General features: G+C 37.8%; 1 protein-coding gene across 1 annotated transcript; it reads left to right on the forward strand.

Moving 5' to 3' along the window:
* The first annotated feature begins 1,835 nt into the window (after positions 1–1,835).
* On the forward strand, positions 1,836–3,707 carry LOC130940161 (taxadiene 5-alpha hydroxylase). The gene is made up of 3 exons (XM_057868220.1): positions 1,836–2,796; positions 2,932–3,119; positions 3,411–3,707. Exons 1-3 carry the CDS (start codon positions 1,836–1,838, stop codon positions 3,705–3,707), a joined length of 1,446 nt encoding a protein of 481 aa, XP_057724203.1.
* Positions 3,708–24,810: the final 21,103 nt, after the last annotated feature.

The raw sequence follows: 24,810 nt of genomic DNA on the forward strand, positions 1-24,810 counted from the left end.
ATAACATTATCTATGTCCCTAAACGGTTGTATTAGCCTACCCTTTGAAAAAAAAATTATATATAGTTAACAAAAGACGGTGACACGGTGATACTAACACCATTAATGTCTCATATCTCAATGTTGCTGTCATAATTAGCAATCATATATGGCTCCAAGGTCTCACAAAATAATAATACTTAACCAGATTTGTAGGGATTTTTGGATAATTTAGAACACCTTCTAACGTTGACCTAAATCAAGAGATTAATGTTTTTTTTAATGAATTTCTCAGGTACATAATGATGATTACGTGTCATTCTTTTAAGGTTTGGGAAATATTCAAAAGTCTTGCTCAGACTTTTCAGGACTTATAATTTTGTTTTATCATGAATGTAATGTGGATCCTGTTTCAATTTGAAGAAGAGGAAGAAATTTACTATTTTCTTATTATTCATCATTTTTGTATGTGTAATCCTGGTTTTTTTTTTTTTTAATTTAGAACATTAAAAGTTGGCCGTAATTCAGTCTTGTTGGATAAATTTGTTATTAAAAATGTTATTGTTAAAAAAAACCTGTCATCAAATTACCTATTACGTATTTATGTATAAATATATGTTTTATTTATCTTATTATTTTATATTTTAATATATTTTTTAAATAAATAACTAATTTAATAATTAATTTTTTGTGTAAACGTACCATAATTGAATTTTATTTATGGTATTACTATTGGCTCAAATAATCCTACTTGTAATCTCATCCATAAATACATATCTTTGATTAAGAAATTGGTCCAATTCAATAGTGATATACTTATAATCTGATTTATATAGAATTTGTTTGGGTATTATTAAATTATTAAAAAAATAATAAAAAATTATTTTTAATTTTTAATATATTTGATAAAATTTTAATAATAAAAATAAAATACTTTAAAAATTAAAAATATATTTTTTAAAAGTTATAATTTATATTTATTTTTTAAAAAAATTTTATATTTTTCTTTAAAAAAATATTTTTAACATAATAAATAAACAAAAAATTTATATTATTATATCTAAATATAATTATTAAATAAAAAAATATTTTTACATAAAATATTTAAACATAAAATTATTTTTATTTTTTTAAAATTATTTTTAAAAATCACTTAAAAAATATATTTTCGTAAAAGTTTACCAAACAAACTCGTACACTACTAAAAAGTAAATACGTATATAATTATTCTTAATTTATTTTAAAAAATATAGAAACACAAGAAAGATAAAAATTAATACAAATGATATATTAAAAAATATAAAAAAAAGTTAAACTAGAAAACAGCACGAACCGTCTGTTTCTCTATATGTAGTGCCTCAACTAGTAAGAGCCATGCAGCTTATGGATAAAGGATAATGTATAAATGTATTCCTTTCAAGAGTATAATGCTGCAGAATATTTATTTATTTTATTATATTATATTTCACAAAGATATGGTGCTATAGCTACTAGTATCCTTGTGTTGTAGTCAAGTTGACCAGATCATAGTATTATCTATATTATTTTTTTAATAGTTTAATATTAATAATAATTAAATATAATAAGAGTATGTAAAGAGTACATAAATTTTTTTATTATTTTTTATGTATTCCTATTATAATTAATTATTATCAATATTAAATTAATAAAAAAATAATTGAAGTAACACATAGGTTTCTTAATTTATATAACAATCTTATTAGAAAGGAAGTGACTTCAAAATAAATTAACATTATTATACATTGACTTCATCCACCAAAGATTTCTATATATATGTTCACAAATCAGTATCCAAACCACACAACAAAAATCCACAGATTATTCAAACAAAAAACAATGTCTATGGACATGATCTATGATGTTCTATTATTGATCCTGTTACCAATCCTTCTTGTGATAGTCTCGTTCAATTTCTTGCGACATAAGCAATGTTGTCAAAGAGAAAAGAAGCGGCTTCCACCAGGGAACATGAAGTTCCCATTGATTGGTGAGACAATAGAGTTCTTCAATGCTCAGAGGAGGAACCAATTGTTCGAGGAATTCGTCCACCCACGAATTCTAAAGTATGGAAAGATCTTCAAAACAAGGATAATGGGATCTCCAACCGTGGTTGTTAATGGCTCTGAAGCAAACAAATTCTTTCTAACCAATGAGTTTAAGTTGGTGAAGAGTTCTTGGCCTTCTTCCTCTGTTCAGCTCATGGGAACTGATTCAATTATGGAGAAAGACGGCGAAAGGCATCGATTCCTTCGTGCCTTGATTGGAACTAGCCTTAGCTATGCAGGACTAGAGAATCTAGTTCCAAAACTATGCAACCATGTTAGATTCTTCCTGGAATCTAAATGGCAGGGTCATGGAAACACAGTTAGTCTTTATCGGTCCACCAAAATCCTAACTTTTAGCATAGTTTTCGAGTGCTTGTTGGGAATCAAAGTGGAACAAGGGATGCTAGAGACATTTGAGAGAGTTCTAGAAGGGGTGTTTTCACCGGCAATTATGTTCCCTGGCTCGAGGTTTTCGAGGGCAAAGAAGGCAAGGATGGAGATAGAAAAGGCTCTTACCAAAGCAGTTAGAGAGAAGAGGAAGGAGATGGAAGAGAATTTGCATAATGAGAAAGATGGAATGCTTCTTTCAAAATTGGTCAATGGATTGATACATGGTGAGATTAATGAAAAAGAGGTCATTGATAATGTGGTGTTGTTGGTTTTTGCAGCTCATGATACAACTTCTTTTGCCATTGCTATGACTTTCAGGATGCTTGCAGAGCATCCTGAATGCTATAGAAAGTTGTTTCAAGGTAACAATGATAGCTGACGTAGCTTTTTTTTTTCATTACATTAAAAAATTAATATATTTAAACAGATAATTAGACAGACTGTATTTTTAAATTTATTTTTTAAATTTTATTCAAGGAATTGTTATTTTTACGCAGAACATATTGATATAGCGAACAACAAAAGAAGAGAGGAAAATTTATCGATCAACGATATAAAGAAGATGAAGTATACATGGCAAGTTGCTAGAGAAAGCATGAGATTGTTCCCTCCTATTTTTGGCTCTTTTAGGAAAGCAATTACTGATATTGAATATGAGGGATACACCATACCTAAAGGATGGAAGGTGAATTTTATAATAATATTTGCTTCTTATATATTTTTATGTATGGATTTAATTTCTAAAATTATTAACCTAATTATTCACTAAATCACAGTTGAAAATTGTCCAAAATAGCTAGATATATTAGTCACAGCAGTCCAACTTGACAAAAATACATCTTAATCAATCACTCAATATAAAGAATTTAGTTAATTTGATATGATTGTATAATTAAATAATATATTTATGATTAATTTTTTTTATACAGTTTTCAATTTATCAATTAAATGTGAAGTATTTTGTGGCTTATTTTAGGTGTTATGGACAACGTATGGGACACATTACAATGAAGAGTATTTTAAGGAGGCTCAAAGTTTCAAGCCAAGTAGGTTTGAAAAAGAAATACCACAATATGCATTTGTTCCATTTGGAGGAGGACCAAGAGTGTGTGCTGGGTATCAATTAGCAAAGATCAATATACTAATTCTTGTGCATTATGTTGTGACAAGATATGAGTGGTTCTTACTTCATCCACAGGAACCAATCATCATGGATCCTCTTCCACTCCCATCCCTTGGAATGCCAATTAGAATTTTTCCCAAGCAAAATTAAACATTGTATTATTAAATTATTATTGTATCCTTTAATTTACACACATCAGCAATAATAAGAGGATTATGTATTAAATTAAAAGTTTGCCATCGTGTGATGTCCTTAAAATGAGGAGCAGGCACATGTTATTAATTAGTTGGACGTGTATGATATATTAGATTCAATTTCTAAATGCAGTTATTAAGCGGAAAATATAAATGATGGGCATGATTAAAATCACTTTCTTTTAACTTTTATGAGTTTATAACTTCCATTTTTGTTTATTAATATATACAATATTCAAATTACTAAAAAAAATTACAAGAAAAACATCATATTTTTTTTGTTTCTTCTGAATCTCCTTTTCATCATTATCTTCGTGAGTATTATTAACATTTATTTCATTTCCACTTCAAAATGTCATATTCTATCCAAATATACAGAGAAAAATAAAGTTAAAAGAAATGTATATTGTAGACATTAAAAATTGTATATTAACATTTTAAATGAAAAATAATAGCTTAAATAAATTTTTAGTTTCAATAAAATATTTAATTTATTCTTACTTGTTATTTATTAAAAGGGCTTATGGTGCAAACTAAAATGTTGACATGATAGGATATATATACTACACCAACATTTAACATTTTTGGCAAATATTTAACAAAACAAGCTAACAACTACGACTAAAATAAACAACTTTTAAATTATATTAAACTAAAATTAAAATGAAATTTTTCTAGGAACTTATAAAATAAAAAGAAAACAAATAATTTTAATTTGTAGTAAACAAAAACTTATTTAAGAGTTTATTTTTATTTTTAGTAAATGAAAAAAGAATGTGACTTTTGTATTATGATATTTTTATGCTTTAGAAATTACCGGATTTAGGTTTAAAATTTAAAATTATTGCAATGATTTTAATGTTGCACTAAATAGTACTACATAAAGTCATAAACAAATAAATCAACTATAATCAGCTCATTAGTCTATTTAAATAAGTGTTAAAAATTTATTAGTTAATAACAGAAAACAAACAAAATAAAATTAGTACTAGATAAAGATAGTAAAAAAATTAAAATTAATGATGTTATAATCATTCATTATTATTCCACTTAATTATATAAAAGGAGTACGAGGACAGACAAAGTCACATGGCCTTTCCCAATTTGTGAATAAATTAGCCCTAAACGTTTTTGTTTCACTAGATAACTCATCGTTAATAATTTATAAATTAAGTCTCCACCTTCCTCATCACTTATCACTATCAAATATCAAAACACAAATGAGAAGTAAGACACATGCATTATTGATAACAATAGTTAAGGTCATAGTATAAATATATAATAGAACAAACATTCTAGAAGCATGCATGGTTATTAATAAAACGGAAAGAGTACCTAAAGAGTACGCAAAGATAATAACATTGTAAAAAAATAATGAAAAAATAAAAAAAATTTATTAATTATTAATTGATTGAAAATTATAAACTATAAAAGTAAAACTAAGTATATATAGAGCATTAACCTATGAAAAATAAAAGCAAATAAAGATAAGATAAGGATAAAGATAAGATAAAATAAAATAATAAAGACTGAAATTATAATTAAATTTGTGTATTTTGTTGGGTTGAATTTGTGGGCCGTGAGACGTCTTTATTGTTGTCATGGACTAAGATAAAAGAGTGCTTAAATACGCTCCGCAAGCTAGAGGATGAAAGATGTCAAGAATATTGGGTTTATTCAGATTAAGATGGAAGGCTTGAGAAGACAAAAGTTTGGTGAAGATGTAAGCTAATTGCCCAAAGAGAATTGGGAGAAATTTTATTACTCCAACTTAAGCTTTTTGTCGAAACAAGTGACAATCAACCTCTAAATATTTTGTCCGTTCATGAAAAATCAGGTTAGCATCCATATGAAGAGCACTCTGATTATCACAATATAAAACTGGTGGGCAGATATGAGAACCGTAAAAATCGTAACATATTTAGTATCCATTGAAGTTCACAAGTTCTGTTGGCAAGTGCACGATATTCTACTTCAATGGATGAGCGGGCAACGGTGGTTTGTTTCTTGGTCTTCCAAGAGACTAAAGAACTATCTAAAAAGAAACAATAACCTGTTAAAGATCGCCGAGTGTCAGGACATTCGACCCAATCAGAGTCACTGAAGCCGAGAAGCTGAATTTTGTATGTAAAACCCGGTTAATTAACGGCTAATTAACCCATAAATGAGAATTTATTCTAGAAAGCCTAAAATGTGATTTTTATGGCTAAATGTGATAGAGGAGACTGAAACGAGAATTTTGGTACCAATTTTATAGGATTCGGACCAAAATTGGACCGAACGGGCCAAACCGGGCCAATTGGATCCAAAGTGGGCCCTTGGCCCAATACAACTTAACCAAAAACCCTAGTTTTCAGCACTCTCTCTCCTCATTTGTTACACACACAAGCTGAAATTAGAAAGAAAGGGAGGAAGAACACTCTCTCAAGTTCTCTCCCTTGGTTGATCTTCAAACCACCATAACTTTTGATCTAGAGCTCCGATTGCCGCTCCGTTTGCGGCCACGCGTTCATCGCGGAGAGCTTTACAAAACCCATACAACCAATCTTGAGGTAAGCCACACTTTACTGTTCGAAATCTCAGCCCTCATTTTCGAGTTTCATGGGTGAAATGTTGAGATTTTGGGTTCTTTGATGTTATAGGACCCAACTCTCTTGAAGGAGAAGGTTAATCTTGTCTCCTTGGACCTTGGGTGTGGTAAGATTCTCAACCCTAGTGTATTTTGTTATTTTATGATGTTTGGGTTTTGAGATGTTGTGTATGGGTATGATGGTTGTGGCTTAGGTTGTGTATATGTGAATATTGGAGCTTAATTGGTGACTTTGAAAAGCTTGGAAAGGGTTTGGTGGTGAAAAATCTATTCTTGGAGGTGTTGAGGCCTTGAGAGCTTGTGGATAAGTGGTTTGGAAGTGCTCCGGTGGAGCTTGGGAAAATCGGCTAAGGTATGGTTTCGGTTTCCCGTATCTAATATGTAATGTGGTAGGAAATACTTAGGCTAGAGGCCCTAAGATAGGCATTGAATGGTTGATGTTGTTGAATGATTGAGATATATGATGTGGTCATATATGTGATGATGATTATTGATGCCTTGGTGGTATGATGTATGAGAAATATGCATGTTGTGATATATGCTTGATGATTGGTTATGGTTGAATTGTGGGTCGAACCATGTTGATGGTGAGTATGATGTTGATTGTGAACAATAATGATTTATTGGAATTGATGTTGTTGAGAATTGACATGAGGAATAGTATATGATATGTCAAAATGTTGAGTTGAGCCACTTGGGTGAAGTGGGTTAGAATGATGAGATAGTGATTTTGTATATTGTGGTAAAATCTCAATGTGTGAGTTGAGGAGGCTTGATGTTGAAATTGATGTATTTTGATTGATTTCAAAGAAAAGGGATGAAAATGGCATGTTTTGATTGATTTTTGAAAAGAGTTGGAAATGGCTTGTTTTAAAAATGGCACTTTGAGGTTTTTATGAAAAATATGGTTTTTGAGCATACTTTGGCGGGACATAACTTGGACTACGGATCTCTGTTTTGTGCCAAATCTGTTTAGAAATGAAATTGGATCCGGGATGTCCATGCCGTTCAAAGAACGGGTGAAAAATGATTTAAAATGAGGAAGTTATGTCCGTCGGAAGATTGGGGTCTAAATTTGTAAATTCTGCAGCTTTTAACTTAGAAAATTTTTAGCAGAATGACCCCTTGCGCGTGGGCGCACCTGGCGCGTACGCGCCGTTCTTCCCGAAAATGCCATCCACGCGTGTGCGTGATGTGCGCGGGCGCGCCGATTGTGCTGCACCCAATGCCCAGCCATTTTCCAGAGAGTTATGCCAGAACTGTGCCAGTGTTGTGCCTGGGGCACGAGAGTACCCACGCGTACGCGTGGTTGACGCGTACGCGTGGTTGACGCGTACGCGTCGATTGGCAAATTTTTAATCCACGCGTTAGCGTGCATGACGCTTGCGCGTCGATGAGTTTTTGAGGCCATCCACGCGTGCGCGTGGAGTGCGCGTACGCGCGGCCCTGTTTTCATCCCAAAGTTGATTTTTGAGTTTTAAAAGCCAAATCTCATACTTCTAAGCCTCCGATCTCACCATTTATGTCTTAAATCATTATGGCATGCCTAGCTATTAAAAAGGGGCTAGTGAATGAGGTAACTTGCGAGTGAAGCAAGGGAAATATGAATGATCAATGAGGATCAAGATGATTATGTGAGATGCGGAGGATGGTGGTGGAAGTGCTTGTTATGCCATTGGCCGAAGGGCCGTGATTATTTGTGAATTGGCTGGTTCTGGATTGAACCATGAGCCGGAATAGCTGTGTATGTTATGAATATTGGCTGGTTATGGATTTAACCGTGAGCCGGAATGGCTGATATGGATGTTGATCCATGGATGAGGATTCATGCATGCTTATGCTGAATTATTGATAATTGTGAATTGCACTTCCACTATCAGAGATACGAGTTTCCCTGGGTAGTAGCAGTGGCTAGCCACCACGTGCTCCAGGTTGAGACTTGATACTCTGTTGACCCTATGTCGTAAGTGTGGCCGGGCACTGTGAAAGACCCGGATGAGCTCGCCCCCGAAATATTCACCAGTGAGGGTGATGGATATGGATCATGTTTATGATCAAGTTTATAACGAGAATAACTCGAGTTGGGGATGCGCGACAGAGGGACAGTCCAATGGTTAGCGACCAGGACTTGTCGGGTTGGCTCTATAACCGACAAGATGATATCATCGGCCACTAGGGACAGGCATTCATCATATGCATACTATGTGAATTGTTTGAGATTGCCTATTTGACTGCATATTACTTGCTAATTGTCTAAATGTCTTAACTGCTCCTATTTGTATATTCTTTGTCTGATATAACTGTGCTTGCTATAATATACTCTTGCTGGTGGTTGGGAGGTGAGAAGGAATTGGATAGGGAAGTATTAGTTAGACTGAAGAATCTTTAGACAGATGCCCTTATATGGTTTAGCTTGTTTATAAGCTTTGATATTATCTGGAGGAAGTTCTAGGATTGCCTTTGGCTTTCCTCCATTATTATGTATTATATATGTGGAAGCTGTTACCATGCTGGGGACCTCTGGTTCTCACCCATGTGGATTTTGTGGTTTTCAGATGCAGGACGTGAGGTTTCCCGCTGAGGCATGCTGGAGACTTCTATACTTGCGAAGATCCTTTGTTCTCGGGGCTATGTTTTGGTTTATACGTTTTGCTTAGATACTTTTATCTCCATTAAATAATACAAACTGTGATGACTCCTCCTATGGGAGATTTTGGAGAATAGATTTTATGTATTTGTGTCCCTTTGGGTTTCCTTTGGGGTTTTCCTTATTTTATCATATGTATATATTGTTATGCTCGGACCGGTTATCTTCGCAGCCGGATCTTGAGTCTTGATATTCCTGTTTTTGACACTCCTTTGTATATATAATCTCGCGTTGGTTATCCCTATTCGTTACGTTATCGATCGGAGTGTTGCGCTTTAAGGTCGCGGTTTTTGTTTACCCCTTTTTCTACAAAGGCTCCTAGTTATAATCAATCATTCATACTACTATACGTACTAAATTTTTATTTTTAGAGGTCGTAATACCTTGCCATCTCTGAATTATGACTTAAGCATAAGACTCTGTATGGTAGGGTGTTACATTATGGTATCAGAGCAGTTCGTTCCTATAGAGCCTGAGGGATGGACTGATTATGCTTCTGTGCATTCTCTGTGTGTGTGTTATGTGCTATTAGTATATCTGCTTGATATAATTGGCATAAACGTTCATGAGCATGCATTTGGGACTTTGAAGCACTAGACTTTCGATATTGAGACTGATCAACTTAATATCGATTGTTTGGTATGTATAGGAACCAGATGGCGCCTCGTGGACGCGGTAGAGGTAGTGCGAGAGGTCGTACAAATGCTCGTGCGCCGGAGAATAACCCTAATGACCCGGTAAACTTTATGACTGCGTTGGAGAACATGGCTGCTGCTATGCAAGCCACTGCTGAGGCTCTTGGTCACCAGATGAACAACCATGGTAATGATGGAGGTGGAGTTCAGGGCCCGATGACACTGGCAAACTTTTTGAAGGTTAATCCGCCTAAGTTCAAGGGGACTACTAGTCCGACTGAGGCTGATACATGGTTTCAGGCTATAGAGCGAGCACTGCAAGCACAAGTGGTACCTGAAGGACAGCGTGTCGAGTTTGCTACCTATATGCTCACAGGTGAAGCGTCCCATTGGTGGCAAGGTATCCACCGTCTTCTGCAGCAGGGTGATGACTATATCACCTGGAATGTCTTTCAAGAAGAGTTCTATAAGAAGTACTTTCCTACTTCTGCTAGGACGGCTAAGGAACTTGAATTGTTACAGCTGAAGCAGGGTACTATGTCTATATCAGAGTATACTGACAAGTTTGAGGAGCTGTTCAGGTTCTCTCGTATGTGCCAAGGGACTCCGGTGGAATATGAGGAATGAAAATGTGTTAAGTATGAAGGAGGACTCCGGAGTGATATCTTCAGTTCAGTAGGGCCAATGGAGATTAGGACTTTCTCCGAATTGGTGAACAAGTGTAGGGTTGCTGAAGAGTGTGTGAAAAGGGCAACCGCTGAGAAAGGAAGTCACAAAGGGTCATTCCCACAGAACCGAGGGAAGAGCTTTGCACCTAGAGGTCCGTCTTTCAAGAGGGGAAGCTCATTTAGGAGGCCCAACAACAACAACAACTCCCAAGGAAAGAAGTTTGGGAAGCAGCCTCAGAATGATCAAGTTTGTGCTACAATTGTGGAAAAGCGGGGCATAAAGCCGCCAGTTGTTCGGAGAGGCAGAAACAAGGTGCTGGGAAGGCACAACAGACTGGTCGGGTGTTCACCACTTCAGCTGTAGGAGCTGAGGGATCCGAGACACTTATTCGAGGTAACTGTGAAATGGCTGGTCAAACTTTAAATGCTTTATTTGATTCGGGAGCATCACATTCATTCATTGCATTTGAGAAAGCCCATGAGTTAGGGTTGAAGATTGTAACTTTAGGTTATGATCTAAGGGTGTACAATGCTACCCATGAAGCCACGGTAACTAGGCTAGGATGCCCAGAAGTTTCCTTTAGGTTCAAGCAGCGTGATTTTGTTCATAATTTAGTCTGCTTGCCGATGATCGGTCTTGATCTTATCTTGGGATTGGACTGGCTATCTGAGAATCATGTCCTGCTTGATTGTTCCACAAAGTCGGTGTACTTTATGCCGGAAGATACAGAAGGGCCGGTCGTGGTGAATAATTATTACTTGAACTCGATGATGGTGAACTGTTCTGGAACCGAATGTCAGGGCATCATGTTGTTAACCGCGGGTGTTTCGGGTGATGATCAAAGGTTGGAGCAGATTCCGGTTGTGTGTGAGTTTCCAGAAGTGTTTCCCGATGATATTGATGAGTTTCCACCTAACCGAGAGGTTGAGTTTGCTATTGAGTTGGTGCCCGGGGCGGGACCAATCTCAAGTGCTCCTTATAGGATGTCACCGTTAGAGATGAACGAGCTAAAGTCTCAGTTAGAGGATTTGTTGGTAAAGAATTTTATACGACCAAGTGTCTCTCCGTGGGGTGCTCCAGTGTTACTGGTGAAGAAGAAGGATGGGAGTATGCGGCTCTGTGTGGATTACAGGCAGTTGAACAAGGTTACAATAAAGAATAAGTACCCATTGCCGAGAATTGATGATCTCATGGATCAGTTACAAGGAGCTGGAGTTTTCTCCAAGATTGATTTACGATCCGGTTATCACCAGATAAGGGTGAGGGGTGAAGATATCCCTAAGACCGCTTTCAGGACTCGTTATGGTCATTACGAGTACACTGTAATGTCTTTTGGGTTGACAAACGCTCCTGCGGTATTCATGGATTACATGAATAGAGTCTTCCGTCCATTTCTGGATAAATTCGTTGTTGTCTTTATCGATGACATACTGATTTATTCCAAGACCGAGGAAGAGCATGCGGAATACTTGAGGACCGTGTTGCAGATTCTAAAGGATAAGAAACTCTATGCAAAACTGTCTAAGTGTGAGTTTTGGAAGAGTGAGGTGAAGTTTTTGGGCCATGTGGTGAGTAAGAAGGGAATAGCCGTAGATCCAACTAAGGTGGAGGCTGTGATGGATTGGAAGCAACCAACCACCGTAACAGAGATAAGGAGTTTTCTGGGTTTAGCTGGCTATTACAGAAGGTTTATCAAGGGCTTTTCACAGATAGCGTTACCCATGACAAAGTTAACCCGCAAAGACACTCCGTTTGTTTGGACTCCTGAGTGCGAGGAGAGCTTTCAGACATTGAAGAAAAAGTTGACTACTGCACCTGTGTTAGTGTTACCCGAGTCGAATGAGCCATTTGAGGTGTATTGTGATGCCTCATTAAAGGGTTTAGGGTGCGTGCTGATGCAGCATCATAATGTGGTGGCGTATGCCTCACGACAGTTGAGACCTCATGAAGTTAGTTACCCTACGCACGATTTGGAACTCGCTGCGGTTGTGTTTGCCTTGAAGGTGTGGAGGCATTATCTCTATGGGGTTAAGTTCCAAGTTTTCTCTGATCATAAGAGCTTGAAGTACCTCTTTGATCAGAAAGAGCTTAATATGAGGCAGAGAAGGTGGATGGAATTGTTGAAGGACTACGACTTTGAGTTGCATTACCATCCGGGAAAGGCAAACGTAGTGGCAGATGCGTTAAGTCGGAAGTCATTATATGCGGCTTGGATGATGCTTCAAGAGGAGAAGTTGCTCAAGGGATTTGAGAGTCTAAAAATTGGTACTCGAGAAGTATCCGGAACCTTGTGTTTGAGCAGATTAGAAATCTCAAGTGACTTTAAGTCCGAACTCCTAAAGGCTCATCAAAATGATGAAGCATTATGGAAAGTGTTACCGGCTATTGAGCAAGGAAAACGGTGGAGAGTGTCGGAAGAAAAAGATGGGTTATGGAGATTCAAGGGTAGAATCATTGTGCCGGATGTTGGCACTTTGAGGCAAGATATCTTAAAGGAGGCACACAAAAGCGGATTCTCCATTCACCCGGGAAGTACTAAGATGTACCATGATTTAAAGGCAATGTTCTGGTGGCCGGGAATGAAGAATGATGTGGCGGAATATGTTTCAAAGTGCTTAACTTGTCAAAAGGTAAAGATTGAACATCAAAAGTCCGCCGGTATGTTGCAACCTTTAGAGATCCCTCAATGGAAGTGGGAAAGTATTGCAATGGACTTTGTGTCGGGATTGCCAAGGACTAGGGCTGGTTTTGATGCTATTTGGGTGATTGTGGACCGACTGACGAAGTTAGCTCACTTTTTACCCATTCGGATGACTTACACCCTTGAGGAGCTAGCACGGTTATACATAAAGAAGATTGTGAGACTTCATGGTGTACCTGTGATGAGCGGATATTTTATACGCTTTTTGGGGATAATTTCATGTAGATTTTTAGCATGTTTTAATTGGTTTTTAGTTAAATATTATTAGTTTTTAGGCAAAAATTATATTTCTGGACTTTACTATGAGTGTGTGTATTTTTCTGTGATTTCAGGTATTTTCTGGCTGAAATTGAGGAAGCTGAGCAAAAATCTGACTTAGGCTGAAAAAGGACTGCTGATGCTGTTGGATCCTGACCTCCCTGCACTCAAAATGGAATTTCTGGAGCTACAGGAGTCCAATTGGCGCGCTCTCAACGGCGTTGGAAAGTAGACATTCAGGGCTTTCCAGCAATATATAATAGTCCATACTTTGCGCGAAAATAGACGACGTAACTTGGCGTTGAACGCCAAGTACATGCTGCTGTCTGGAGTTAAACGCCAGAAACACGTCATGATCCGGAGTTGAACGCCCAAAACACGTCATAACTTGGAGTTCAACTCCAAGAAAGGCCTCTACTCGTGGATAGCTTTAGTCTCAGCCCCAGCACACACCAAGTGGGCCCCAGAAGTGGATTTCTGCACCAATTATCTTTGTTTACTCATATTCTGTAAATCTAGGGTACTAGTTTACTATTTAAACAACTTTTAGAGACTTATCTTGTACCTCATGACATTTTCAGATCTGAATTACATACTTTTTGATGGCATGAGTCTCTAAACTCCATTGTTGGGGGTGAGGAGCTCTGCAGCGTCTCGATGATTTAATACAATTCCTTTGTTTTCCATTCAAACACGCTTGTTCTTATCTAAGATGTTTATTCGCGCTTAATTATGGAGAAGGTGATGATCCGTGACACTCATCACCTTCCTCAATCCATGAACGTGTGTCTGACAATCACCTCCGTTCTACATCAGATTGAATGAATATCTCTTAGATTCCTTAATCAGAATCTTCGTGGTATAAGCCGGATTGATGGCGGCATTCATGAGAATCCGGAAAGTCTAAACCTTGTCTGTGGTATTCCGAGTAGGATTCTGGGATTGAATGACTGTGACGGGCTTCAAACTCCTGAAGGCTGGGCGTTAGTGACAGACGCAAAAGAATCAATGGATTCTATTCCAACCCGATTGAGAATCGACAGATGATTAGTCGTGCTGTGACAGAGCATAGGAACGTTTTCACTGAGAGGATGGGAAGTAGCCATTGACAACGGTGACACCCTACATAGAGCTTGCCATGGAAGGAACTCTGCGTGTGGAGAAGGATTTCAAGGAAGAGTTGAAGTCAGAGGACAATGCATCTCTAAAACTCCAACATATTTCTCATTACTGCACAACAAGTAACGCTATTATTTCCTTTTTCTTCTTATAATTTTAAACACTTTGACTTCTTACAATTAAATCCAAATAATCTTATTGGCCTCCTGACTAAGATTAATAAAATAAACATTGATTGCTTCAAACCAATAATCTCCGTGGGATCGACCCTTACTCACGTAAGGTATTACTTGGACGACCCAGTGTACTTGCTGGTTAGTGGTACGAGATCATAAAAAATTTTGATTTTGATATTGGGATTAAGATTTCGTGCACCAAGTTTTTGGCGCCGTTGCCGGGGATTATTGAGTTTGAACAATTGAAGGCTTATTTTATTTCTTAGATTAGGAATAATTTATTTTTGTTTTTGTTGTTATAGAGTCATCAAATTTTGATAGGATAGTTTCTTTTCAAAAATTTCTTTTCAACAATATTATTTTTCTTAATTAATTGTTAATTTTCGTGAGTTTAGTGTCTTGTTCTAAGTTTGGTGTGTTTTGCATATTTTATATTTTTCTCAAAATTTTCGACTTGTGTTCTTTGTTCTTCATTGATTTTCAAGTTGTTCTTGTTTATTTTTCTTGTTTGATCTTGAGTTTTTCTTGTTCTGTGTCTTTTCTTGTTTTTCTTATACTAATCCAAAGTATTAGTCTTTCAAAAAAGAAATATACCTGCTCAGAACAATTGTTACCTTTTCTGCCCATTTGGCTAGAGTTTTGGGTCATATTCTTGATAAGGGAGCACCAATACTTTTGAAAATCTTTTTCAAAAATAATTTTTCTTGATTTAATCTTGTCCCAAACTCTAAGTTTGGTGTTTTCTTGTTAATCTTCTATTAATTTTCGAAAATTTATTTTGATTTTCTAAAAATTTTAAGTTTGGTGTCTTTCTTTTGTTCTTGGTGTTCTTGTGAATCTTCAAAGTGTTCTTAAGTTTTTCTTGTGTCTTGATCTTAAAATTTTTAAGTTTGGTGTTCCTTGGTGTTTTCCCTCCAAAAATTTTCGAAAATAAGGAGCATTAGATCTAAAAATTTTAAGTCTTGTGCTTTTTGTGTGTTTTTCTCTTTCATCATAAAATTCAAAATTCAAAAAAAAATATATTTTCTAACTAATTTTGAACTATTTTTTTTCGAAAATTCTATATAAAAATTCAAATTTTAATTTCAAAATATTTCCAATTTCTTCTATTTATTTCATTTTCATTTTATAAAAATTAATTCAAAAAAAAATTATTTATTTTAAATCAACATATAAATTATCTCTTGTATTCCATCATGGAAGTAAGTATGAATGGACAAGACAAGAGGACTCTGGGGTCATATGCTAACCCCACTACTGCTTCATATGGGAGTAGTATCTGTATACCCTCCATTGGAGCTAGTAGCTTTGAGTTGAATCATCAGCTCATTATCATGGTGCAGCAAAACTGTCAGTATTCTGGTCTTCCACATGAAGAACCTACAGAGTTTCTGGCACAATTTTTGCAAATTGCTGACACAGTACATGATAAGGAAGTGGATCAGGATGTCTACAGATTATTACTGTTTCCATTTGCTGTAAAAGATCAAGCTAAGAGGTGGTTAAATAACCAGCCTAAGAACAGCATAAAAACATGGAAACAGCTGTCAGAAAAATTCCTGAATCACTATTTCCCTCCAAAACGGATGACACAGCTAAGGCTAAGTATCCAAGGCTTCAAACAAGGAGATAATAAATCCCTTTATGATGCCTGGGAGAGATACAGAGAGATGCTAAGAAAATGCCCCTCTGAAATGTTTTCAGAATGGGTGCAATTAGACATCTTCTACTATGGGCTTACAGAAAAAGCTCAGATTTCTCTAGACCACTCAGCTGGTGGATCTATACATATGAGAAAAACAATTGAAGAAGCTCAAGAGCTTGTTGATACAGTTGCCAGGAATCAACACCTGTACCTAAGCAGTGAATCTTCCATGAAAGAAGAAGCTAAAACAGTAACTGCTGAAATCAGTCCTGTAGATCAGGCTAATGAATTCAATCAGCAATTAGACTTTCTAACCAAGCAGCTAGCCAAATTCAAGGAAATACTACAAGAAACAAGAATGGCTAACAGGAATGTGGAAGTACAGTTAAAGCAAACAGAAAGGCAATTATCAAAATAAATAGCAGAAGAATGCCAAGCAGTTCAATTAAGAAGTGGGAAAACATTAAATACCTCACTTCAAAGCAGCAAAAAGCCAAGAAATGAACAAATAGCTACTCAAAATCCCTCTGAGGACAAGCAGAGCCCAGAGAGGGATAAAGCTGGCGCTGAACGCCCAGACCATGCTCAGTCCTGGCGTTCAACGCCAGAAACAAGCATGAATCCGGCGTTGAACGCCCAAAGGGAGCATGGTTCTGGCGTTCAAACGCCAGTAACAAACAAGGAAGTGGTGTCTAACGCCACTCCAGCTCCCACCACTGGCATTCAAATGCCAGTAGGGAATCAGTCACATACAAGTGCTGATAACAACCCTTCCAAAAAGGCTTCCCAACCCACTTCTGTAGGTAATAAACCTGCAGCAACTAAGGTTGAGGAATACAAAGCCAAAATGCCTTATCCTCAAAAACTCCGCCAAGCGGAACAGGATAAGCAATTTGCCCGCTTTGCAGACTATCTCAGGACTCTTGAAATAAAGATTCCGTTTGCAGAAGCACTTGAGCAAATACCCTCTTATGCTAAGTTCATGAAAGAGATCTTAAGTCATAAGAAGGATTAGAGGGAGACTGAAAAAGTTTACCTCACTGAAGAATGCAGTGCAGTCATTCTGAAAAGCTTACCTGAGAAGCTTAAAGATCCTGGGAGCTTCATGATACCATGCACATTAGAGGGTAATTGCACCAAGACAGCTCTATGTGATCTTGGGGCAAGCATCAACCTAATCCCTGCATCCACTATCAGAAAGCTTGGCTTGACTGAAGAGGTCAAACCAACCCGGATCTGTCTTCAACTTGCTGATGGCTCCATTAAATACCCATCAGGCATAATTGAGGACATGATTATCAAGGTTGGGCTATTTGCCTTCCCTACTGACTTTGTAGTGCTGGAAATGGAGGAGCACAAGAGTGCAACTTTCATTTTAGGAAGACCATTCCTAGCAACTGGACGAACCCTCATTGACGTCCAAAAAGGGGAGATAACCCTGAGAGTCAATGAGGATGAGTTTAAGTTGAATGTTGTCAAAGCTATGCAACATCCAGACACATTAGACGACTGCCTGGGCGTTGATATTATTGACTCCCTGGTGGAAGAGGTCTATATGACTGAGAGTCTCGAATCAGAGCTAGAGGACATTTTTAAAGATGTTCAGCCTGATCTGGAGGAACCAGAGGGAATAAAAGAACCTCTGAAAACTCCTCAAGAAGAGGAGAAACCTCCTAAACCCGAGCTCAAACCACTACCACCATCCCTGAAATATGCATTTCTGGGAGAAGGTGACACTTTTCCTGTAATAATAAGCTCTGCTTTAGGGCCACAGGAAGAGAAAGCATTAATTCAAGTGCTAAGGACACACAAGACAGCTCTTGGGTGGTCCATCAGTGATCTCAAGGGCATTAGCCCAGCCAGATGCATGCACAAGATCTTACTGGAGGGTGACGCCAAGCCAGTGGTTCAACCACAAAGGCGGCTGAATCCAGCCATGAAGGAAGTTGTGCAGAAAGAGGTCACTAAGTTACTAGAGGCTGGGATTATTTATCCTATTTCTGATAGCCCCTGGGTAAGCCCTGTCCAAGTCGTCCCTAAGAAAGGTGGCATGACAGTAGTTCATAATGAAAAAAATGAATTGGTTCCTACAAGAACAGTTACAGGGTGGCGTATGTGTATTGATTATAGAAGGCTCAATACAGCCACCCGAAAGGATCATTTTCCTTTACCATTCATAGACCAGATGCTAGAAAGACTAGCAGGTCATGAATACTACTGTTTCCTGGATGGATATTCAGGTTATAATCAAATTGCAGTAGATCCCCAGGATCAAGAGAAAACGGCATTCACATGTCCATCTGGAGTATTTGCATACAGAAGGATGCCATTTGGCTTGTGCAATGCACCTGCAACCTTTCAAAGGTGCATGCTCTCCATCTTCTCTGATATGGTGGAGAAGTTTCTGGAAGTCTTCATGGATGACTTTTCAGTATTTGGAGACTCATTCAGCTCCTGCCTTAACCATTTAGCACTTGTTCTGAAAAGATGCCAAGAGACTAACCTAGTTTTAAACTGGGAAAAATGTCACTTTATGGTGATTGAAGGGATTGTCCTTGGGCATAAAATTTCAAACAAGAGAATAGAGGTGGATCAAGCTAAAGTTGAAGTAATTGAAAAATTACCACCACCTGCCAATGTTAAGGCAATCAGAAGCTTTCTGGGGCACGCAGGATTCTATAGGAGGTTTATAAAGGATTTTTCAAAAATTGCAAAACCTCTGAGCAATCTGCTAGCTGCTAACACGCCATTTGTGTTTGACACAAAATGTCTGCAGGCGTTTGAGACCCTGAAAGCTAAGCTGGTCACAGCACCAGTTATTTCTGCACCAGACTGGACATTACCCTTTGAACTAATGTGTGATGCCAGTGACCATACCATTGGTGCAGTATTAGGACAGAGGCATAACAAGCTTCTGCATGTCATTTATTATGCTAGCAGTGTTTTAAATGATGCCCAGAAAAATTACACAACTACAGAAAAAGAATTACTTGCAGTGGTTTATGCCATTGACAAGTTTAGATCTTACTTAGTAGGATCAAAAGTGATTGTGTACACTGACCATGCTACTCTTAAATATCTACTCACAAAGCAGGATTCAAAGCCCAGGCTCATAAGATGGGTGTTGCTTCTGCAAGAGTTTGATATAGAAATAAGAGACAAAAAAGGAACAGAGAATCAAGTAGCTGATCACCTGTCCCGGATAGAACCAGTAGCAGGAGCATCCCTCCCTCCTACTGAGATCTCTGAAACCTTTCCGGATGAGCACTTGTTTGCTGTTCAGGAAGCTCTGTGGTTTGCAGACATTGCAAACTATAAGACACAAGGTTCTCCTTTTGTAACCATGGAGAGGAAGCATGAAAAGCTTCTCTCACTGCAGAGTCAATCAAAGCCCCCACAGTCCAACTCTAAGTTTGGTGTTGGGAGGCCACAACCAAACTCTAAGTTTGGTGTTGAACCCCCACATTCAAACTCTAAGTTTGATGTTGGGAGGTCCCAACCTTGCTCTGATTATCTGTGAGACTCCATGAGAGCTCACTGTCCAGCTAAGGACAATAAAGAAGCGCTTGCTGGGAGGCAACCCAGCCAATCACAAAATTTAATTTTATTCGTTTTGATTAATTAATTGATTTTTACAGGTATATGTTAAAGTATCTTTAAGGTAAAATAGCAATTGATTGGATTCACAGAGTTACAAGGGAATTTGGAAGCTTACTGGCATGAAAAAGCCAGTAAGAAACATTTTGGGCGTTGAACGCCCAAAAGAAGCACCCACTCGGCGTTCAACGCCAGTAAGGGTAGCCATCTGGGCGTTAAACGCCAGAAAGGAGCATCTTCTGGGCGTTAAACGCCAGAAAGAAGCACCTTCTGGGCGTTTAACGCCAGATTGACAGCATCCTAAGCGTTCAGAAAAACGCCCAGTGACAAAGGACTTCCTGGCGTTCAACGCCAGAAAGATGCATCAGCTGGGCGTTGAACGCCCAGGAGAAGCAACATTTGGGCGTTAAACGCCCAAAACATGCAGCGTTTGGGCGTTTAACGCCAGGATGGTGGGGAGGAGGTAAAATTCGTTTTTCTTCACAAATTTTCTAATTTTTATGTTTTAATTCATGATTTCTTGCATAAACATGTTTCAAAATATCATCCTTCAATTCTAAAAAAATTTTAATCCTAATTTCTAAAAACCCTAATTTCTAAAATCCCTTTTTCAAAAATATCAAATGTATCTTAATTTATAAACACAGATCTTTTTCCAATCCAATTCTTTTTCAAATCTTTTTAATTTCTTCTCATATCTTTCTCAACTCATCTTATTTTTTTTTTCGAAACTGCCTCTCCTTCTATTCCTCTCCTTTCCTTTCTTTTGCTTGAGGACAAGTAAACCTCTAAGTTTGGTGTGATTTGCCATGATCACTGAGCTAAAACTCATCAAGATCATGGCACCTAAGGGAACAGGAAGAGCAAGGATGTGAACTTAAGGGAGCTGAAGCGTCAGAAATTAATTCTTGAAGGCACCCCACAGACTAGAGGAACATCCACTTCCCAAAATAAAGGTCGTTGAGTTCTAATCTTTGCCTTAACTCTGTGATAACTGTTCTTATTAGAAATTTACCTTAGAAGTTATATATTAGTAGTAGTAATTAGTATCTCTACTTTGATTTTAATTCCAATTAAGTTATAATTTATTTTTCTCATCATCATCAAACATGAATAAAATAGTAGATTTTTAGAATAAAGAGGCAATATTTTATTTCGAGTTCTTAATAAGAAAAATTCTAATTATTTATATGTGGTGGCAATACTTTTTGTCTTCTGAATGAATGCCTGAACAGTGCATATTTTTGATATTGAATTTTATGAATGTTAAAATTGTTGGCTCTTGAAAGAATGATGAACAAGAGAAATGTTATTGATGATTTGAAAAATCATGAAATTGATTCTTGAAGCAAGAAAAAGCAGTGAAAAATTTCTTGCGAAAAAAAAAAGAGAGAGAAAAAAAAAGAAAAAAAAAAGAGAAAAGCAAAAGAGGTAGAAAAAGCCAATAGCCCTTTAAACCAAAAGGCAAGGGTGAAAAGGATCCAAGGCTTTGAGCATCAATGGATAGGAGGGCCCAAGGAAATAAATCCAGGCCTAAGCGGCTAAATCAAGCTATCCCTAACCATGTGCTTGTGGCATGCAGGTCCAAGTGAAAAGCTTGAGACTGAGTGGTTAAAGTCGTGATCCAAAGCAAAAGAGTGTGCTTAAGAACTCTGGACACCTCTAAGTGGGGACTTGAGCAAAGCTAAGTCACAATCTGAAAAGGTTCACCCAGTTATGTGTCTGTGGCATTTATGTATCCGGTGGTAATACTGGAAAACCAAGTGCTTAGGGCCACGGCCAAGACTCATTAAGTAGCTGTGTTCAAGAATCAACATACTAAACTAGGAGAATCAATAATACTATCTGAATTCTGAGTTCCTATGGATGCCAATCATTCTGAATTTCAAAGGATAAAGTGAGATGCCAAAACTGTTCAGAAGCAAAAAGCTACTAGCCCCGCTCATCCAATTAGAATCTGAGCTTCACTTAAAACTCTGAAATATTATTGCTTTTTAATTTCTTGTTATCCTATTTTATTCATCTAGTTGCTTGAGGACAAGCAACAGTTTAAGTTTGGTGTTGTGATGAGCGGATATTTTATACGCTTTTTGGGGGTAATTTCATGTAGATTTTTAGCATGTTTTAATTGGTTTTTAGTTAAATATTATTAGTTTTTAGGCAAAAATCATATTTCTGGACTTTACTATGAGTGTGTGTATTTTTCTGTGATTTCAGGTATTTTCTGGCTGAAATTGAGGAAGCTGAGCAAAAATCTGACTTAGGCTGAAAAAGGACTGCTGATGCTGTTGGATCCTGACCTCCCTGCACTCAAAATGAACTTTCTGGAGCTACAGGAGTCCAATTGGCGCGCTCTCAACGGCGTTGGAAAGTAGACATCCAGGGCTTTCCCGCAATATATAATAGTCCATACTTTGCGCGAAAATAGACGACATAACTTGGCGTTGAACGCCAAGTACATGCTGCTGTCTGGAGTTAAACGCCAGAAACACGTCATGATCCGGAGTTGAACGCCCAAAACACGTCATAACTTGGAGTTCAACTCCAAGAAAGGCCTCTACTCGTGGATAGCTTTAGTCTCAGCCCCAGCACACACCAAGTGGACCCCAGAAGTGGATTTCTGCACCAATTATCTTTGTTTACTCATATTCTGTAAATCTAGGGTACTAGTTTACTATTTAAACAACTTTTAGAGACTTATCTTGTACCTCATGACATTTTCAGATCTGAATTACATACTTTTTGACGGCATGAGTCTCTAAACTCCATTGTTGGGGGTGAGGAGCTCTGCAGCGTCTCGATGATTTAATACAATTCCTTTGTTTTCCATTCAAACACGCTTGTTCTTATCTAAGATGTTTATTCGCGCTTAATTATGGAGAAGGTGATGATCCGTGACACTCATCACCTTCCTCAATCCATGAACGTGTGTCTGACAATCACCTCCGTTCTACATCAGATTGAATGAATATCTCTTAGATTCCTTAATCAGAATCTTCGTGGTATAAGCCGGATTGATAGCGGCATTCATGAGAATCCGGAAAGTCTAAACCTTGTCTGTGGTATTCCGAGTAGGATTCTGGGATTGAATGACTGTGACGGGCTTCAAACTCCTGAAGGCTGGGCGTTAGTGACAGACGCAAAAGAATCAATGGATTCTATTCCAACCCGATTGAGAACCGACAGATGATTAGCCGTGCTGTGACAGAGCATAGGAACGTTTTCACTGAGAGGATGGGAAGTAGCCATTGACAACGGTGACACCCTACATAGAGCTTGCCATGGAAGAAACTCTGCGTGTGGAGAAGGATTTCAAGGAAGAGTTGAAGTCAGAGGACAATGCATCTCTAAAACTCCAACATATTTCTCATTACTGCACAACAAGTAACGCTATTATTTCCTTTTTCTTCTTATAATTTTAAACACTTTGACTTCTTACAATTAAATCCAAATAATCTTATTGGCCTCCTGACTAAGATTAATAAAATAAACATTGATTGCTTCAAACCAATAATCTCCGTGGGATCGACCCTTACTCACGTAAGGTATTACTTGGACGACCCAGTGCACTTGCTGGTTAGTGGTACGAGATCATAAAAAATTTTGATTTTGATATTGGGATTAAGATTTCGTGCACCAACCTGCTACTATAATCTCTGATAGAGATCCTCGTTTCACTTCAAGGTTTTGGGGTGCATTTCAGAAAGCTTTTGGAACCCGATTAAGTTTGAGCACGGCTTACCATCCTCAAACAGATGGTCACTCTGAGAGGACGATCCAAACACTAGAAGATATGTTGAGAGCTTGTGTTTTGGACCAACCGGTGAGTTGGGATCGGTATATGCCATTAGTGGAGTTTGCATACAATAATAGTTATCATGCGAGCATTGGAATGGCTCCGTATGAGGCCTTGTATGGGAGGAAATGTCAATCTCCGCTATGTTGGTATGAAGCGGGAGAGAAAAGCTTGTTAGGGCCAGAAATGATAGCTGAGACTACTGAACAAGTCAAGAAAATCCGTGATAGAATGCTTACGGCGCAGAGTCGTCAAAAGAGTTACGCCGATCAAAGGCGAAAGCCCTTAGAATTTGAGGAAGGGGACCATGTTTTTCTTAAGGTTACTCCGACTACGGGAGTAGGTAGGGCGATTAAGGCAAAGAAGTTGAATCCTCGATACATTGGTCCATTTCAGATCCTAGAGAGGATTGGACCGGTGGCGTATCGGATGGCTCTACCACCTCATCTTTCGAACCTGCACGACGTGTTTCACGTGTCGCAGCTTCGGAAGTACACTCCTGATGCTAGCCATGTGTTGGAACCCGAATCGGTTCAGTTAAGGGAAGATTTGACGCTTCCAGTGACTCCAGTCAGAATTGATGATACTAGTATTAAACGGTTGCGTGGAAAAGATGTTTCCTTAGTCAAAGTGGCATGGAGTCGAGGCAGTGTTGAGGAACACACTTGGGAACTTGAGTCGGAGATGCGAACGGATTATCCGCATTTATTCTCAGGTAATTGCATTTGAATTTTGTGGGCAAAATTCCCAATTAGGAGGGTAGAATGTAAAACCCGGTTAATTAACGGCTAATTAACCCATAAATGAGAATTTATTCTAGAAAGCCTAAAATGTGATTTTTATGGCTAAATGTGATAGAGGAGACTGAAACGAGAATTTTGGTACCAATTTTATAGGATTCGGACCAAAATTGGACCGAACGGGCCAAACCGGGCCAATTGGATCCAAAGTGGGCCCTTGGCCCAATACAACTTAACCAAAAACCCTAGTTTTCAGCACTCTCTCTCCTCATTTGTTACACACACAAGCTGAAATTAGAAAGAAAGGGAGGAAGAACACTCTCTCAAGTTCTCTCCCTTGGTTGATCTTCAAACCACCATAACTTTTGATCTAGAGCTCCGATTGCCGCTCCGTTTGCGGCCACGCGTTCACCGCGGAGAGCTCTACAAAACCCATACAACCAATCTTGAGGTAAGCCACACTTTACTGTTCGAAATCTCAGCCCT

The sequence above is a fragment of the Arachis stenosperma genome, chromosome 7 (genome assembly GCF_014773155.1).
Source record: "Arachis stenosperma cultivar V10309 chromosome 7, arast.V10309.gnm1.PFL2, whole genome shotgun sequence".
NCBI classification, from domain to species: Eukaryota; Viridiplantae; Streptophyta; class Magnoliopsida; order Fabales; family Fabaceae; genus Arachis; species Arachis stenosperma.

What these genes read in the sequence shown, in the direction of transcription:
- LOC130940161 (XM_057868220.1), top strand. Translation starts at nt 1,836, where the DNA reads ATGTCTATGGACATGATCTATGATGTTCTATTATTGATCCTGTTACCA. An exon ending in CTATAGAAAGTTGTTTCAAG is followed by an intron (nt 2,797 to 2,931) that starts GTAACAATGATA and finishes ATTTTTACGCAG; the next exon opens with AACATATTGATATAGCGAAC. An exon ending in CCATACCTAAAGGATGGAAG is followed by an intron (nt 3,120 to 3,410) that starts GTGAATTTTATA and finishes GGCTTATTTTAG; the next exon opens with GTGTTATGGACAACGTATGG.